The sequence below is a fragment of the Megalobrama amblycephala genome, linkage group LG15, assembly GCF_018812025.1.
Source record: "Megalobrama amblycephala isolate DHTTF-2021 linkage group LG15, ASM1881202v1, whole genome shotgun sequence".
NCBI classification, from domain to species: Eukaryota; Metazoa; Chordata; class Actinopteri; order Cypriniformes; family Xenocyprididae; genus Megalobrama; species Megalobrama amblycephala.
The window spans coordinates 17,811,771-17,830,065 of record NC_063058.1 but is presented as its reverse complement, the minus strand read 5'-3'; the positions used below and the strand labels follow the sequence as shown (position 1 = coordinate 17,830,065).

General features: G+C 36.5%; 1 protein-coding gene across 2 annotated transcripts in view; it reads left to right on the top strand.

The window, feature by feature from the left end:
• si:ch211-266k8.4 (carabin) overlaps positions 1–18,295 on the top strand; it is a 51,236-nt gene that overhangs the window by 14,237 nt on the left and 18,704 nt on the right. For both annotated transcript variants that reach the window (XM_048159122.1, XM_048159121.1), the window contains exon 11: positions 16,471–16,569. In XM_048159122.1, the coding sequence (XP_048015079.1) occupies positions 16,471–16,569 (99 nt within the window). The remainder of the gene's footprint in view (positions 1–16,470; positions 16,570–18,295) is intronic.

Here is an 18,295-nt window from a genome sequence, read left to right as displayed (position 1 = left end):
CCTTCAGTACAGTATGTTGTCCCATGTGCCTCAGCAGCCTACTGTGCTGTAAGCAAGATGCTGAGTTCAGGACTAAGGGTCAAGTGTAATGGGCTGACAGAGACACTAGATAGGGACAGACTGTTGACTCTATCTCTTCGGTCATCCGTTAGGGGACCAGTGACAGGGATGCTTTTGACTAGATGAGTCTGTAAGTGCCGGCTTTTTGGGAACAAAATGTCAGCTGCATCTCATGTTAGACCCAGGGGAGGACGCCATGCCTGAGTGTACAAAGCGCACTCTTAAGTGTGCTCGGGCTGGATGCTATCTTTGACTTCAGTAACAACAGGCCAAAGTGAACAGACCATGCGGGTTTCAGTGTTTTTGCACGCTAATGGTTTATATAAGTATCTTAACAAAAAGGTCTATAAACCTCAATTAAATTAAAAGTTCAGTTAAAATTAATTTTAACACAATAGAAATCATGTAAATATGTAATTAATTCATTGATTTTTCATTTATTTATTCATTTATTTTTACTTCTTTTGTTTATGCCTTTTCACTTTTGTCATTCAATTCTTGCAATATCAGATAACAATAACATTTAGTATATTTTAGGGCTGTCAAAATTAATGCATTAATTTTGTGATGAATTATTTTTAGTTTAACATGCTAAAAATATTTAAAGGGTTAGTTCACCCAAAAATGAAAATAATGTCATTTATTACTCCCCCTCATGTCGTTCCACACCCGTAAGACCTTCATTAATCTTCGGAACACAAATTAAGATATTTTAGTTGAAATCCGATGGCTCCTTGAGGCCTCCATAGGGAGCAATGACATTTCCTCTCTCAAGATCCATAAAGGTACTAAAAACATATTTAAATCAGTTCATGTGAGTACAGTGGTTCAATATTAATATTATAAAGCGACGAGAATATTTTTTGGAGCGCCAAAAAAAAAAAATAACGTCTTATTTAGTGATGGCCGATTTCAAAACACTGCTTCAGGAAGCTTCGGAGCACAAATGAATCAGTGTATCAAATCATGATTCAGATCGAGTGTCAAACTGCCAACGGCTGAAATCACGTGACTTTGGCGCTCCGAACAGCAGATTCGATGCTTCCTGAAGCAGTGTTTTGAAATCGGCCATCACTTTATAAGTCGTTATTTTGTTTTTTTGGCGCTCCAAAAATATTCTCGTCGCTTTATAATATTAATATTGAACCACTGTACTCACATGAACCGATTTAAATATGTTTTTAGTACCTTTATGGATCTTGAGAGAGGAAATGTCATTGCTCCCTATGGAGGCCTCACAAAGCCTACTAAAATATCTTAATTTGCATTCCGAAGATGAACGAAGGTCTTACGGGTGTGGAATGACATGAGGGTGAGTAATAAATTACAGAATTTTCATTTTTGGGTGAACTAACCCTTTAACACAGCATCAATTTTCTTTACAAAACACAATTAGAAATCGTTAATTCAGTGAATGTTTTATTTAATTAAATTATTTATTTTATTTAATATATATCTAATGAATTTGGTAGTCAGCACAAAGCCCCTACCCATATTTAATAAATGTGTTTTTTAATAATTTACTTTATTTAATAAACAATTTTATTTATTTTTTTAGATTTTTACATCTTATTTTGATTATGCCTTTCATTGTTGCATTCAATTCTTGCAATATCAGGTACTTGAAACTTTTTTTATTTATTTATTTTTTTTTTTTGGCGATTTTGTCTTCCTTTAGACAGGAAGCGTAGTGGAAGAGGGAGAGAGAGGGGGACGTGATCGGGAAAGGTTTGCGAGCCGGGATTCAAACTCGGGTCACCTGAAGTGCGAAAGCGCCATATGTCGCAGAGTTTAACATAAGTCTTTTTTACTCATGGGCCCATAGAGCAACTTTATTTAGGTTTATTTTTACTAGTACTTTAATGTTTTACGAATTCACGTTCCAGTTAATCACTACACTTGTCTGTCTATGATCTATCTCAGCCTGGGGTCTGCACGCTGTCTATTCCCAGTGAAAAAACCTTCCATATTATCTTGTTGTTTCTCTTCTCTTACCGACAGTCCCTGGCATTACTCTTGTTGTCACTCTGAGTGTCCTCATTCACATCTTCTGATTTAGGTTCCTCTGTTGATTTACAGTAGCATTAACGCAGGCTTGACAGAATCCAGTTCGATGGGCACTTCTCTGTCTGGCGGCCGTGACTCATCGGCTTTTAACGACGGTGAAACTCCCTGAGGGTGGGTGTGCATGCTGGAGCTGTTTTTTTTGGGGGGGACGAGGGGGCCTGATGTAATTGAAAGGCCCAGGCAGTGATTTTTACAGTTTGAATCTGTCATCCAAAGCTCTGTAAGTCAATATGAGTCACCCGGGGGGCCGTTAGCCCTCTATGTCCCCTTTTTAACAAGGTAATGAGAACTGACTCACAGAGCCTTCACTCACTGCACCTGAGCTTCCATGGAAGTGTCTATTTGGGAAACACCTGGATGTCAGGAAGCCACAGAACGACCACAGCTGACTTACTGTTGAACGAAGAGTGTTTAGTTGTGGGTATCTTTTAAATAGATTGTATGTTTATTATGCTTTTAGCACACCTGTCCATGACATCATACCTGCCTGAAGGTATTTAATTTTTGCATTTTTGAGCAACATGGATGAGTTCATTAGATTTGCTCTCTCTTTGATTAATGTAACACTTTCTTTAAAGAACAGCAGCACATAAAAAAAGTTTAAAAATGTTAAAGTAAGGATGTATTAATTTGATCAAAAGTGACAGTAAAGACTTTTATAATAATCTTAAAGGAATAGTTCACCCAAAAATGAAAATTCTGTCATCATTTACTCCCCCTTGAAGAATTTTGAAGAACAACCAAACAGTTGTGGTGCACCATTGACTTCCATAGTATGAAGGAGTCAAAGGGGCCCATCATCTGTTTGGTTACTGACATTCTTCAAAATATCATCTTTTGTGTTCAGCAGAAGAAATTCATACAGGTTTAGAACAACTTGAGGGTAAGTAAATGATAACAATTTTCATTTTTGGATGAACTGTCCCTTTAAGTCTGGATATACGTTTAAATGTCATGCTTTATAGCTTACAAGAACAGATTAATATGCCATTTCTATTGCATAGAACTCACTGGTGATTGCTGTATAGGTTCTCATGGGGATGTGCATTACAAAAAGGTGTTTGTTGCATTGAGAGCAGGATTGTATTTTGCTTGTGAGTGTGTTGGCAGAATCCTGAGGTGTGCTGCTATCTCAGCGCTGTTTTTCCCTGCCGTCTGTGGTGCAGTGACTCAGCTGCTTTCTACAGGTGCAATGAACCAGAAATGTTAAATACTTGTATATTATTTACAAAAATTTTAAATTGTATATGTAATCTTACTTACCCCAATCCTTTGAATGGTCATGCATATATCTTATATAGGCATTCTAGGGTTAGTTCACCCTAGAAATTAAAATTGTCATTAATTACTCACCTTCATGTCGTTCCAGACCTTCGTTCATCTTTGGAACACATATTAAAATATTTTTGATGAAATCCAAGAGCTTTCTGGCCTCCGATAGACTGCAACGCAATTACCACTTTCAAGGCCCAAAAAGGTAGTAAAGGCATTGTTAAAATAGTCAACATGACTACAGTGGTTCAACCTTAATATTATGAAGCGACGAGAATACTTTTTGTGTGCAAAAAACAAACAAAAATAACGACTTTATTCAACAATTTCTTCTCTACCCCATCATTCTCCTACGCTGTTAACATTGAAACAAAGTCCAGCACTTTGAGGTTCTACGTCAGAATGCTGACTCATTAGGACCCCGAAGTGCTGCACTGTGTTTACAACGTGAACAGCGTAGGAGAAAGACAGGGAAGAGAAGAAATTGTTGAATAAAATCATTATTTTAGTTTTGTTTTTGCACACAAAAATTATTCTTATCGCTTCCAAACATTAAGGTTGAACCACTGGAGTTACGTGGACTATTTTAACAATGTCTTTACTACCTTTTTGGGCCTTTAAAAGTGATAATGACGGATTTCATCAAAATATCTTAATTTGTGTTCTGAAGATGAACGAAGGTCTTACGGGTGTGGAACGACATGATTGTGAGTATTGACAGAATATTATACATATTTATATATATAATATATATATATATATATATATATATATATATATATATATATATATATATATATATACACATACATATACATATATATATATATATATATATATATATATATATATATATATATATATATATATATATATATATATATATATATATATATATATACATATTTTCATTTTTGGATGAACTAACCCTTTAAGTAACAGTTCAAGTTTGAGTCAAAGTTCATTCAGTGAACAATTCATCCTGACTGGTTCAGTATGATTAAGACTACATGAGTCTTTTTGATTATTTAAAGGTGCCGTAGAACGTCTTTTCAAAAGATGTAATATAAGTCTAAGGTGTCCCCTGAATGTGTCTGTGAAGTTTCAGCTCAAAATACCCCATAGATTTTTTTTTAATTAATTTTTTTTTACTGCCTATTTTGGGGCATCATTAACTATGCACCGATTCAGGCTGCGCGGCCCCTTTAAATCTCTCGCTCCCTGCCCTCCCGAGCTCTCGACTATAAGTGCAGTTATACAGTGCATAAACAAAGTTCACACAGCCAATATGACCCTCAAATGGATCTTTACAAGATGTTCGTCATTCATGCTGCATGCATGCATCGATTCCTGTGAGTATAATTTTTATTTGGATGTTTACATTTGATTCTGAATGAGTTTGATAGTGCTCCGTGGCTAACGGCTAATGCTACACTGTTGGAGAGATTTATAAAGAATGAAGTTGTGTTTATGAATTATACAGACTGCAAGTGTTTAAAAATGAAAATAGCGACGGCTCTCTTGTCTCAGTGAATACAGTAATAAACAATGGTAACTTTAACCACATTTAACAGTACATTAGCAACATGCTAACGAAACATTTAGAAACACAATTTACAAATATCACTAAAAATATCATGGATCATGTCAGATATTATTGCTCCATCTGCCATTTTTCGCTATTGTTCTTGCCTGCTTACCTAGTCTGATGATTCAGCTGTGCACATCCAGACGTTAATACTGGCTGCCCTTGTGTAATGCCTCGATCATGGGCTGGCATATGCAAATATTGGGGGTGTACACCCCGACTGTTACGTAACAGTCGGTGTTATGTTGAGATTCGCCTGTTTTCTGGAGGTCTTTTAAACAAATGAGATTTATATAAGAAGGAGGAAACAATGGAGTTTGAAACTCAACGTATGTCTTTTCCATGTACTGAACTCTTGTTATTCAACAATGCCGAGGTAAATTCAATTTTTGCTTCTAGGGCACCTTTAAAGAACCAGTTCATAAGAATAATTTATTTGTGAAACAGACTACACAAGTCAAGCAGACATGTTTTCTTGCCGATACACTGTCTTGTATCTTTTTATAATCAAAATAAATTCAGACTTGTGGGGCCTGGAACAATTTGCAACACCAACAAGTGTTCAATACCTTTTTGAGCACTCCCCTGACAATGACTCTGGCCTTTGGGATGGTAGAGTGCTGACTGAAGAGTATTCCTGAAAAGCCTTATAAAGCAGCGATCAAAACCGTTTATGTTGTGTTTTAGCCCTGAATCTGCTTCTCTGGTCACCTTGAGCAGGGCCCTGTGCCTGGGCAAACACAATAGTCAGCCATTTCGCTTCTAATCCTGTAAAATGAGATGATTAAGTCAGCCCTTCATTGCATTTGACTGTTCTGTCCCCGAGTGTGTTCTGCTGAAGGCTAATATTTTCTGTAACCCGAGTGCTCCCGCTGGACCGGCTTAATCAAATAGCTGCCCAGCGCTTGTTCAGAAGATGTGAAACAGACAATGACCAACACAAGCCTTCTCATTCTGGGCGGTACACAGTTGATGAGCGTGAAGAGATGGCTTCATTGCATCTAGTCAAAAGTGGGCTGTGTGGCTTAGGCCTGGGCTTAGCCAGGTCAGAAAGGTGAAATTCTTCCGACCCTTTTGAGTAAAGCCTTATGTTGGTTATAAATCCACTAATGACAGAAGGCTTTCCTGGACCTTCAGTATCAGGCCACCCATCATCCAGTTTGAATGTGTCTCCTGAACTTATATTCGCTGAGGGTAGAGGTTTATCTCAAGGTTGTGCACTTGTGATTGAAGGTGGTTTCCATTTGATGGACAGATTCAGTCTTTTTTGAACTGGAAGATATTAATTCCTGCCTTTGTACATTATGTAATTTTTCTTAAAGGTGTGTTTCTGTTTTTTACATGTCATGAAGTAAAGTCTAAATGTGTTTGTTTGACAAAAGTCTGTTTTACCATCTATAGGATTGCGCAATAATTAAAAAAAAAAAATCCAGTATTTTAAAAGTTTTAAAAGCCTAGATGTTATGTGTCTCATGGAGCCTAAATGTAACAACTGTAATCACTTGATATACTGTAAAATGATAATATTTAGAATCTGTTTAGTTGTTTCAAACAAGTTGTTTCAAACAATTTGAGTTTAGATTTTCAGCTTGAATTTTCTTTTTGCTTGGGGTTTCTGGCTGGTTGTCAAGTGGTTGTCAGGGTTTTCTGGATGGTTTCTAGGGTGTTGCTACTGTAGCTGTTGGCTCAGCATTTGAATGGATTTCTGTGACATTTCTTGGCAATTTTTAGGGTTTTATTGGTGGTTGCTAGGGTGTTGCTAGGTAGTTGAAAGGATTTTCTGGGTGGTTTCCTGGGTGTTGCTACTGTAATTTTTTGACTCAGCATTTGAATGGATTTCTATGACATATCTTGGCAGTTGTTAGGGTTTTATTGGTGGTTGCAAGGATTTTCTGGGTGGTTACTAGGGTGTTTCTAGGTTGTCGCTATAGGCAGTTGCTTATTTATAAACTGCATGTGGTTGTTGCATGACACTTGCTGCCATTTAAGTAATATTGTTTATTATTTTGAATATAAATATAGACACATTGTGTAAATAAAATAATGAGGTATTTATATAAATACCTTTTATATTATACAATTTATTTGTATTTATTTATATATAAAATGTGCTTAATTTGCTTATTTGTTTAGTCAGCTAGGGTTTTATGAGTGGCTGCTAGTTTGTTGCCAGGTGGATGCAAGGATTTTCTGGATAGTTTCTAGGGTGTTGCTAGAGTATTCTCATGAATTTCTGAGCATTAAATGGGGATTTCTGGGTGGTTGTTAGAGCGTTGCCAAGTGGTTGATAGAATATTTTGGATGGTTGCTAAGGAATTGATAGGTGATTTCAGTGAATGGTCCCTTATATCATACCATTTCTAGCATATGTTTTTTTGACCCAGCTTACGCCATTGGTTGAGTCATTCTTGTTGCTGGGCAAACAGCAGTGTTTTTATAGTGACATTTTGGGTGAATTACCCTACATATATCTTGCATAGAGCTCTCTGCGGGAGAACACTTTTTTTTTTTTTTTCTCCCAATGTTGAAAGCTAAATCCTGTCTTTAGCTGTTTCCGTCTGGATTTGCAATATATATATATATTAGAACTCTTGGGCAATTTTATTTGAGAAAGGACTTGAGTGAATCTTGAAAGTGAAATGTACTGTGTAACAACCTAGTAATTTAAAGTGAAGGAAAAAGCCAAACCGCAAAGGAATTAACAGACACGCTATGCTGGACTTCAGTAGGTTTATGCTACTGTGACTCATATCCATTGGGATATTTTTATACCCTCCCATTAAAACTAACAAGGGCTTGTTCCACTCTGAGTGCAGTGATTGAAAGATGCTCTAGTCTTTTGTAACTGTGTCCACTATCTACAGACAGCTTGTGATATGTGATTGTTTGTAATTATTTCATGTTCCTAAAGTCCTTGTTGAGAATTTGGCCCCTGTTCTGCGATCAGGCTTAAAGGCCCATTAAAAGTTTAATAGTCCTGATTGAGGGAATGTGCTGGAGTCTTGGCTCAGTGTCAGCAGGTCAGTAAGCTCCTCCCACTCTTTCCTTATTGATGTGCTCAAATCAACTCGTAAATGATCTACCACTCCACATGGATTAAAAGAGCAGACTGTGTGCATATATTTAGATTTTTTTTTTTTTTTATATCAACTTTTCTATAAATATGCATAGTATGTCGCAGAATCATCATTACTTTAAAGGTGCCCTAGAATTAAAAATTTAATTTATCTTGGCATAGTTAAATAACAAGAGTTCAGTACATGGAAATGACATACAGTCTCAAACTCCATTGCTTCCTCCTTCTTATATAAATCTCATTTGTTTAAAAGACCTCAGACGAACAGGTGAATCTCAACATAACACCGACTGTTATGTAATAGTCGGGGTGTACGCCCCCAATATTTGCATATGCCAGCCCATGATCGAGGCATTACACAAGGGCAGAACGTCTGGATGTGCACAGCTGAATCATCAGACTAGGTAAACAAGCAAGGAAAACAGTGAAAAATGGCAGATGGAGCAATAAGAACTGACATGATCCATGATAACATGATATTTTTAGTGATATTTGTAAACTGTCTTTCTAAATGTTTTGTTAGCATGTTGCTAATGTACTGTTAAATGTGGTAAAAGTTATCATTGTTTCTTACTGTATTCACGGAGACAAGAGCCGTCGCTATTTTCATTATTAAACACTTGCAGTCTGTATAATTCATAAACACAACTTCATTCTTTATAAATCTCTCCAACAGTGTAGCATTAGCCGTTAGCCACGGAGCACTATCAAACTCATTCAAAATCAAACGTAAACAATATAACAGTATACAATACTCACATAATCCGCCGCATGCATGACGAACACTTTGTAAAGATCCATTTGAGGGTTATATTAGCTGTGTGAACTTTGTTTATGCACTGTTTAAGGCAAGCGCGAGCTCCGGGGGCGGAGAGCGCGTGATTTAAAGGGACCGCAACCTGAATCGGCGCATTTCTAATTATGCCCCAAAATAGGCAGTTAAAAAACTTTATTAAAAAAAATCTATATATTTGAGCTGTATTTTGAGCTGAAACTTCACAGACACATTCAGGGGACACCTTAGACTTATATTACATCTTGTAAAAAAACATTTGATGGCAACCTTTAAATTTAGAGTTGATTTTTTTTTTTTTTCTGAAGGAAATGAGTATTAACACTCAGTTCCTTCTTAAAGGCTAGAACAGATGCAGCAAATGCATTGTACTCATGGCTGGAGTGACGTCCATGAACGCCATGGTTAGTGGCTCAGAATGAAAGACCAGTATCAAGTGGCTCTTCTGTGACTCGCCTTTGCATTTTGACCCTGCAGTGATAGATATTCCTGAGGCTTTGATAGATGTCTATCTTTCAAAGGTGATTCAGGACTGATTGATGGCTGGAAAGTACAATGCAGTGGTGGGCCTCCCTCCACAACTCCTCCTTTATTTCCCTTTGTGACCTTCTTACCTGCCCCTGGAAAGACATGCTTTGAAAACCAAAAGCAGAGTGAAGTGTAAAAAAAAAAAAAAAAAAAAGCCATGTGGGAAACCATTTAAAACTATTTAAAGACTGCATGTGGTTGTTGCATGGCACTTGCTGCTATTTTTGTAATTCTATCTATCTATCATATATATATATATATATATATATATATATATAATACACATTTATATAATATATACACATTTATATATATATAATACATTTATATTATACATTTTATTTATTTACATAATACAAATGTGCCACTTTTAATAGGGCATATGATTGTTGCTGTTTGGTAATTTTACTTTATTTTTTATTAAGAAATGTAGACATTTTGTGTAAAAAAAAATATATTTATATTATGCAATTTTTACATATAAAAGTTGTGTATTTATATATATAATGTAGTAAAATAATAGTAAAAAAAATACCTTTTATTTATATAAAAGATGTGATTGGTGACCTAGAAATAGTGCAGAATTTGAAATATTTCTTAATCATTCATGCCATAATGTTTCTTCCTAAGATTGCATTTCTCTGTAATATTGGAATATAGCCCAGGATTTGTCCAAACAGAAGGAGCACAGTTAATCAGTGCGAAGATGCTTCGGTTTTGTGTTTTACTTTCTCATTTCCGCTTAAATCTCTTTAATATCCTTAAAGGTCAGTCTGAATTGCGTCAGCAGCACACATGATGACATCTCTGTCCGAAACAGATGGTTTAACGGTAAATATTTTCCTGTCAATTAGCCACAATCAAATCCAAAGCCTGAAGGAAGTGGATTTTAGAGTCAGTCTTTTAAAGGAATAGTAATGAATTTTGATAAATGTTTCAGCTGTTTTTGTTCAACGAAAGTCAATGGCATCCAAAACAATATTGATTGGACCTCACTGACTTTCATTGTATTGTTTCCCCACAAAAAAGACATTTTACAAAATATCTTCTGCTGTGTTCCACAGAAAAGTCATACAGGGTTGGAATGGCACGAGGGTGAGGAACTGAAAACAGAATTTTTGTTTTGGGTAAACTATCCTTTAACACTAAAGTGAGCATGTACTGTACATGAATGAAACTTTTTTTGGTGTCATGAGTCTCCCATCTTAGTTAATGACCTCCTGTAGTCACATGTCCCACAGCTGTACCATAAATCTCATCAAAGAGAGAGCAGGACATTACAGAAGTTAAATCACCAGCATGTTACCTTTACTTTGCGGAGGTGCAGGTCTTTTAATGTTAAGTCTTCTAAGTGGTGGTCTCTTTACTTGACTGTTTTTTATTGTGATTGATTGTTTGGCTGCAAGTTCAAAAGTCAGCCCATTTCCTTTGTATTCGCATACATAACCTACTGTATTGTGTTCCTTGGCTCCATCTCAGGACTTTTACCATTGTCATTGTTAGGCTCCATGTTATCTGTTTTCCTGCGGCACAATATTTTGGCATGTGCAAACTACACATAATGTTACACCAAATAACTTGGAGAAACAGCCAAATTAAAAACTGATTCTTTGGCGTTTTGTGTGAACTTGGTTAGATATGTGTTGTTTGCTTGAGGGTATACAGGAAATCCGTCAAAGAAACACTGGGTCCTAAGGTATAAAGGTAAAGGGAAAAAAATTGAACTTTTTCTTATTATAACTTTTTCTGGTGCATGAGAACTTGGAGTCCCCTCCCTCCAGGTGTAATGATAGTGAGTTATGGGAGTTTTAGTGGGAATTTATGGAAACGGGAAGCTTTGAAGTTGGATCTTGGACACTGATAAGACATCCTGCATGTTCACACTGCTTCCATGAGCGTGATTTAAGCATGATTATGATCCTTGTGGAAATATAGACCCACTGTATTTACTTATTTATGCATTTAATTTTGCATTTATTTATTAATTTAGTTATTTATTATTTTTTATTCATATTTATGTAATTTGTTAAGATTGTTTTTCGGTCAAAATGTTCTATTTTGTTGATTTTATTGTTGTACAGTTTTTTGCCTTATGTAATATAAGCTTAGGTAATGTGTCCCCTGTTCAGTATACATTACAGGAAAGAGCTTTTAATTTAATCTATTTCACAAGTTGAATCCGTTTTAAACCCCACTTTAATATACTATACTATTTTTATGCTTTTTATTTACTTCATTCTCTTTGATTACTTGTGCATTACAAGAGATCCGGTCTTTATGAAACAGGGGCTGGCTTCCAGAAGGAAACTTCAGGTTTAATCTTGGTCTTGCAGAGTTCCTGTGCACAGACGCCATAGTTACCGGTTGCCAGGCCAACATTGTTGGTGTTTGTGCGTCAGAGGAAGTGGCAGATATCAGTTTCAGAGCAGGAATATGCTGCCACTGCTGACCTGAAGCCCTGCACTGATTGGCACACTGAACCAAACATGACATGCACAAGCAGATTGTGACGGTAGCAGAGCTCATCTGGTGGATCCACGACCAATGCAAATTATGTCATTTGTTGCATAAGGCTCTTGAAAATCAGAACGTCACAATTTTTCACAAATTCAAATCAAAAGACTTGTTCTCTTTGTTAGATTATGTGCTCTTTTTATTTTGCATCTCCCTCTTTAATTTGAGTAATTGGGAGAAATTTGTGGTTTGGCAGTTTTTTCTTTTTTTTTTTTCTCCGATGTATATTTATTTTGCACATTTTCTTTGTAATTCTGATTGAGGACATGGAATATTCTTTTTTTTTTTTTTTTTTTTTTTCCCACGGTATCTAAAATTTTGTATTAGATAAAATTATAATACAAAATAAAATATATTTTATTATATATTATAAATTTTTTGTCGAATCAAAACGCATAACGCATAAGATATTAAGACTTCGTTTTCAAAGAATATGTCTTGGCAAATATGTTTTCTTTTTTCATTTTTTTTTTTTAAGCATAAAAGCCCCGGTATACTTCAAACGAAATTGAAGAAAGAACTGATGTGACATAATTTCAAACAAAATCAGGCCAAAACGAAGTTCGATTTGTGTTCTTTTTGGAAGTTCGAAACGGCTTGCCAAAGCGAACTTTCAGGAAAAGTTCATTCCAGCACCAAAACACCTTCGTACTACCATTGGTCAGTGACGATAACGTAACAGGAGGTGTGCGCTGAGGCTCCGCCTTCACTCGCGTGGAGCGCGTCTCTGACTCATTTGATCTGTAGAGTTTGTTGAGGTAAGATCTCCGTGGGTGAAAACATGAACAGACTAGATAGCCGCTTTATAGTACAAAATTAAGTTGTGCTTGTAAAAAAAATGAGGCACTAAAACTGTTTTTCATGTTTGATACTGTAAAGCTGCTTGATTTTAAGCAATCCATTGAATAAAGTGCTTTATGAAGACGTGACGTGACTGGAGTGCTACTTTGCAGAGCTCGTGCTAACATACCCATGTTGTTATGATCAGACGCTTTTCTTATGCTTTCTATAATAAATGCTTACTGTTTTCTCATTTTTGTTGTGTTTATTTTGTTACTGAGAAGAAAGTGCACAGCACATATTTACATAGTCGCTCTCAGCAGTGTGGGCGGCGTCAGATGTTCGTTTACAGTATATTGCTGGTCACACATTTCGAACTTCGTTTTACCCCTAAACGAAGAACGAAAAAAGTTTGTTTGAAATATACCGGAGCCTTAAGCTTAACTGCATTTTGTTCGATTTATCCTTAAAGGGGACCTATAATGCTTCTTTTACAAGATGTAATATAAGTCTCTGTTGTCTCCAGAATGTGAAGTTTCAGCTCAAAACACCCCACAGATCATTTATTATAACTTGTCAAATTTGCCCCTATTTGGGTGTGAGCAAAAACACACCATTTTATGTGTGTGTCCCTTTAAATGCAAATGAGCTGCTGCTTCTGGCCGGCTTTCCAGAAGAGGGCGGAGCTTTAACAGCTCACGCTTCGGTTGCTCAACAACAACAAAACAGGAAAATGTCACGCAGCCAAAATGACGATTGTCAGTAACGGTGTTCAGCCTTACATTGTTCAGACCGGAGTCGGACACTGATGGAGAGACTCAGGAAGAAGTTACAATTGGACATTTCTGAATAGTTAGTGGATAAATTTATGTAGTTGCTGTGGAGTTGATTCAACTCATCAACTAGCACATGCCGTCGTGTTAATCTTTTGTGCAAATCCAGCATTGACCCTCATTTGTGAAGCAGTCCGGCTTAAAATGAAGGCATGGTAACAACACTCTATTACAACAACTCTTCCTCTTCTCTAAAGCAGCCCAACATGGCCTCACCCCCTTTGTTGTGTGTTCTCAGGGGGAGGGTTTATGTAAATTTTAGGGATAGTGATGTCACTAACCCGGGAAGAAGCTCAGTGTAGTCCCTACCAGTCGTTTGTTGTAGTCCTTAAACAGCGAATACTTTAAAAGAAAATTTCTCCCTTTGCATTGAACTTTGAGCGTCATAACTTTGCAAATGTTGTTAATGCTCAAACAGCAACATTACACACTAACTAAATTAAAAAATCATAATCAACCACCCCTTTAAAACAAACAACCACAACAACAACAAACATGTAAGATATGCTGTTGCTGCAAAAATAGCGTAAACTGAACTGATGTTGTCTGTATACACTGCTTTTAAAATGTCTTCTCATAATAGAATGGCAGTACACACATACACACCAAACATGTGTTTCGACAACACTAATGTGTTTGCACAACCTTTTAAACCCAGAAAGGTGGGTTTTCTCCGTCTGATAAGAGTACAATAGCCTTCGGGTTATTAGTTGAGTAATTATAGAGGAAAGCCGCTTTTCAGCATCACTTAAAGCTGGGCGTTTTGTTCTTCAAAGACCGTATGTGTCCATAAGAGAGAGAGGGCTGGAGAAAGTGTGCAAGCATGGACGAGTTTAACAAATCTAGCTAAAGTTAATGAGACTTTATCCTAACCGTCTGCCAACTTTCTCTTTTAGTGTTCTCAAATGGAAACTCTTTTTCTTGAACCCTTTTGTTGTTATCGGATATTTATCATTTATTTGTATTTGTTCACATCTGCAGTCACGCCTGTTTGTGACTCCAATTGGAGAAGAAAATACAATGCACATTCTTCCTATCAAACGGCACAAAAATGATGGGATTACCCATCATTCTCTCAGAATAGCCCTGTCATTATTGCATTAGAGCCACAGGATAAACCTTTATTTTGCATCATCTGCTAATCTCTTTGACTCCTGCTCTTTGAAACCGATGCCAGTGGGTCGACCGAGGTGACATGGTCCATTAACTATCTCTACAAGGGAAACCCCAAGAATTTAGCCTAAAGCCTTTGCAATTATTTCAATAGCTCCTCTCTGACATGTTTTTGCTGTACATCATTTAAAAATCTACCAGAAAATTAATGCAAATGAGTAAATGAGAACACTTTCATGTGTCCCTTTAGTCCCTGAGGTGCTTTAGGGAGGCAGGGTGAGCTCTGGTACCTTCCAGCGTTTTCTCATTATGCTCCTGAACATGCCAGAACTTGTCTTTATGAGATCCACTGCAAACTAAAGTGTTTAAACTGCCGCTGATTGAGATTGATTGTGAAGTTATGGCTCTCTCTAAAGCTCAGGATTAAGGTTTGATTGTAGTTGCGAAGTCCTTAATTCAAATGTATCTTAAGACTTTTTGTATAGTTAAAACTACGACATAAACATTTACTGCTATGTAATTTCCGATGAGTCGGCGGGTGTCTGCTGTATTTTTTTGCTTTGCTTGCGTCTTTTTGTGGGATAGAAAAGCTTACATACAAAAAAAATGCTTTATCCACAAAACTTAGGGCAAAGGCAGTACAAGATACGTATTTTATTTATATAACTTTATTTATTATATTTATATAACTTTTTATTTACTACTCTACGGAAGAGGATTAGGGACAAGCAATAATAAAAAAATAAAACCATCTCGAGATTAAACTCGCTAAATTTCGAGAAAAAAGTCTAAATAAAATGTTGAGAATAAACTCGTTAAATTACGAGAAAAAACTCGTTAAATTTCGAGAAAAATGTCGAGATAAAATGTTGAGAATAAAGTCATTAAATTACAAGAAAAAACTCGTTAAATTTCGAGAAAAATGTCGAGATAAAATGTTGAGAATAAAGTCATTAAATTACAAGAAAAAACTCGTTAAATTTCGAGAAAAATGTCGAGATAAAATGTTGAGAATAAAGTCATTAAATTACAAGAAAAAACTCGTTAAATTTCGAGAAAAATGTCGAGATAAAATGTTGAGAATAAAGTCATTAAATTACAAGAAAAAAGTCGAGATAAAATGTTGAGAATAAACTCATTAAATTATGAGAAAAAAGTTGTTAAATTACGAGAACAAATTCGTTAAATTACGACTTTTTTCTCATAATTTAATGACTTTATTCTCATAATTTAATGAGTTTATTCTCGTAATTTAACAACTTTTTTCTCGTAATTTAATGACTTTATTCTCAACATTTTATCTCGACTTTTTTCTCGAAATTTAACGAGTTTTTTCTCGTAATTTAATGAATTTGTTCTCGTAATTTAACAACTTTTTTCTCGTAATTTAATGAGTTTATTCTCGTAATTTAACAACTTTTTTCTCGTAATTTAATGACTTTATTCTCAACATTTTATCTCGACTTTTTTCTCGAAATTTAATGAGTTTATTCTCAACATTTTATCTTGACTTTTTTCTCGAAATTTAACAACTTTTTTCTCGTAATTTAATGACTTTATTCTCAACATTTTCTCTAGACTTTTTTCTCGAAATTTAATGAGTTTATTCTCAACATTTTATCTTGACTTTTTTCTCGAAATTTAACAACTTTAATCTCGAGATGGTTTTATTTTTTTATTATTGCTTGGCCCTAATCCTCTTCTGTACTACTCTTAGTTATTTTTATTTGTTATAATTTTTATTTTTTATATAACTTTTTTTTTTATTTAATTATTTATTTTATTTTATTTTTGACCAGATGTTTCAAATACATGTTACATTTCTGTTTCACATCTATCTTTGCAGAGAAAGTGAAAAAAGAACGCGCAAAAGGCTGTACGAGTTCTCTCAGGCAAGAAGATGTAAAACTTTCACAAGAAGGTGCCAAGAACACTTCCAAGAAAGGTGAGCCGGTTCATAGAGATTATTTATGAGTAATTTAGGCAGGTCTGGACCTTCACGCTGTTAATCTAATGGGTCATTGCTACGAGAGATACAGAGTAGATACGAAAGTGCGCCAGTACCTTGAGATGGCACCCTGCTGTATCATCCATGAAATTATAATGCCCCTTGGATCCAATCAATTGGCACGAGTTAATACTATTGGCAGAAAGCCCAGAAAAAATAAAATCAAGACAATAGGCTAAAACCTTTTGACACTCTGTACTTCAGGTCACTATTCACGCATTCAATGTCAAGCAAATTACGCTCGAGTACAGAACGTATCAACCAGTTGTACTCCTTTACCTACCCGATTCAAAACCACCAAAACAGACGCTTTGAAATACAATACAGCCCACATTTCCTTGTTCTGTTGATGAGATTACAGGGGACAGGCAGAATCCCTAGTGGCATATGTGGCTGACATCGATATCTGTTCTCCAGCACACAGCCTGCATTAGCTAGAGCAGGCCGGCAGCACCTGTGTAAATGTGATAGAGTCTGATAACATTCACTTTTGTGCTGTGGGCGCATTTGTGGTGTGATGTTTGTTTGTACCTGGAAATATACTGCAACTTGCAGAAGTTCACCTATTGACCCATTGGTACTACTTTTTAAATGTACTTACAAAAGTGGTTACATTAAAAGTGGTTATACTTTTATATACTTTTTAATAATGTGCAAAAACAACTATAAAGTCATGTGCATGCTACAAGACAAGCACCACTCACATTTTCCAGAGAAAGTATAAATATAGTAAATATAGTTATTTTTGCAGTTCCATGTGTGTGTATATATGTATGGTTTTCGAATTTCTCCCACTATCAGCACTGAAACCGTTTAGCCATTTGTATCACTCCTGCGTTTGCAGATCCAAATCACTGCCATGCCTATATACAATATATATACACTGATCAGGCATAACATTATGACCACCTGCCCAATATTGTGTTGGTCCCACTTTTGCTGCCAAAACAGCCCTGACCCATCGAGGCATGGACTCCACTAGACCCCTGAAGGTGTGCTGTGGTATCTGGCACCAAGATGTTAGCAGCAGATCCTTTACGTCCTTTAAGTTGTGAGGTGGAGCCTCCATGGATTGGACTTGTTTGTTCAGCACATCCCACAGATACTCGATTGGATTGAGATCTGGGGAATTTGGAGGCCAAATCAACACCTCAAACTTGTTGCTGTGCTCCTCAAATCATTCCTGAACCATTTTTGCTTTGTGGCAGGGCACATTATCCTGCTGAAAGAGGCAACAGCCACCAGGGAATACCGTTTCCATGAAAGGGTGTACATGGTCTGCAACAATGCTTAGGTAGGTGGTACGTGTCAAAGTAACATCCACATGGATGGCAGGACCCAAGGTTTTCCAGCAGAACATTGCCCGCATCATGCTGCCTCCACCGGCTTGCCTTCTTCCCATAGTGCATCCTGGTGCCATGTGTTCCCCAGGTAAGAGACACACAAACACCCGGCCATGCTAGTGATGTAAAAGAAAACGTGATTCATCAGACCAGGCCACCTTCTTCCATTGCTCCGTGGTCCAGTTCTGATGCTCACGTGCCCACTGTTGGTACTTTCGGCGGTGGACAGGGGTCAGCATGGGCACCCTGACTGGTCTGCAGCTATGCAGCTCCATACGCAACAAACTGAGATGCACTGTGTATTCTGACACCTTTCTATC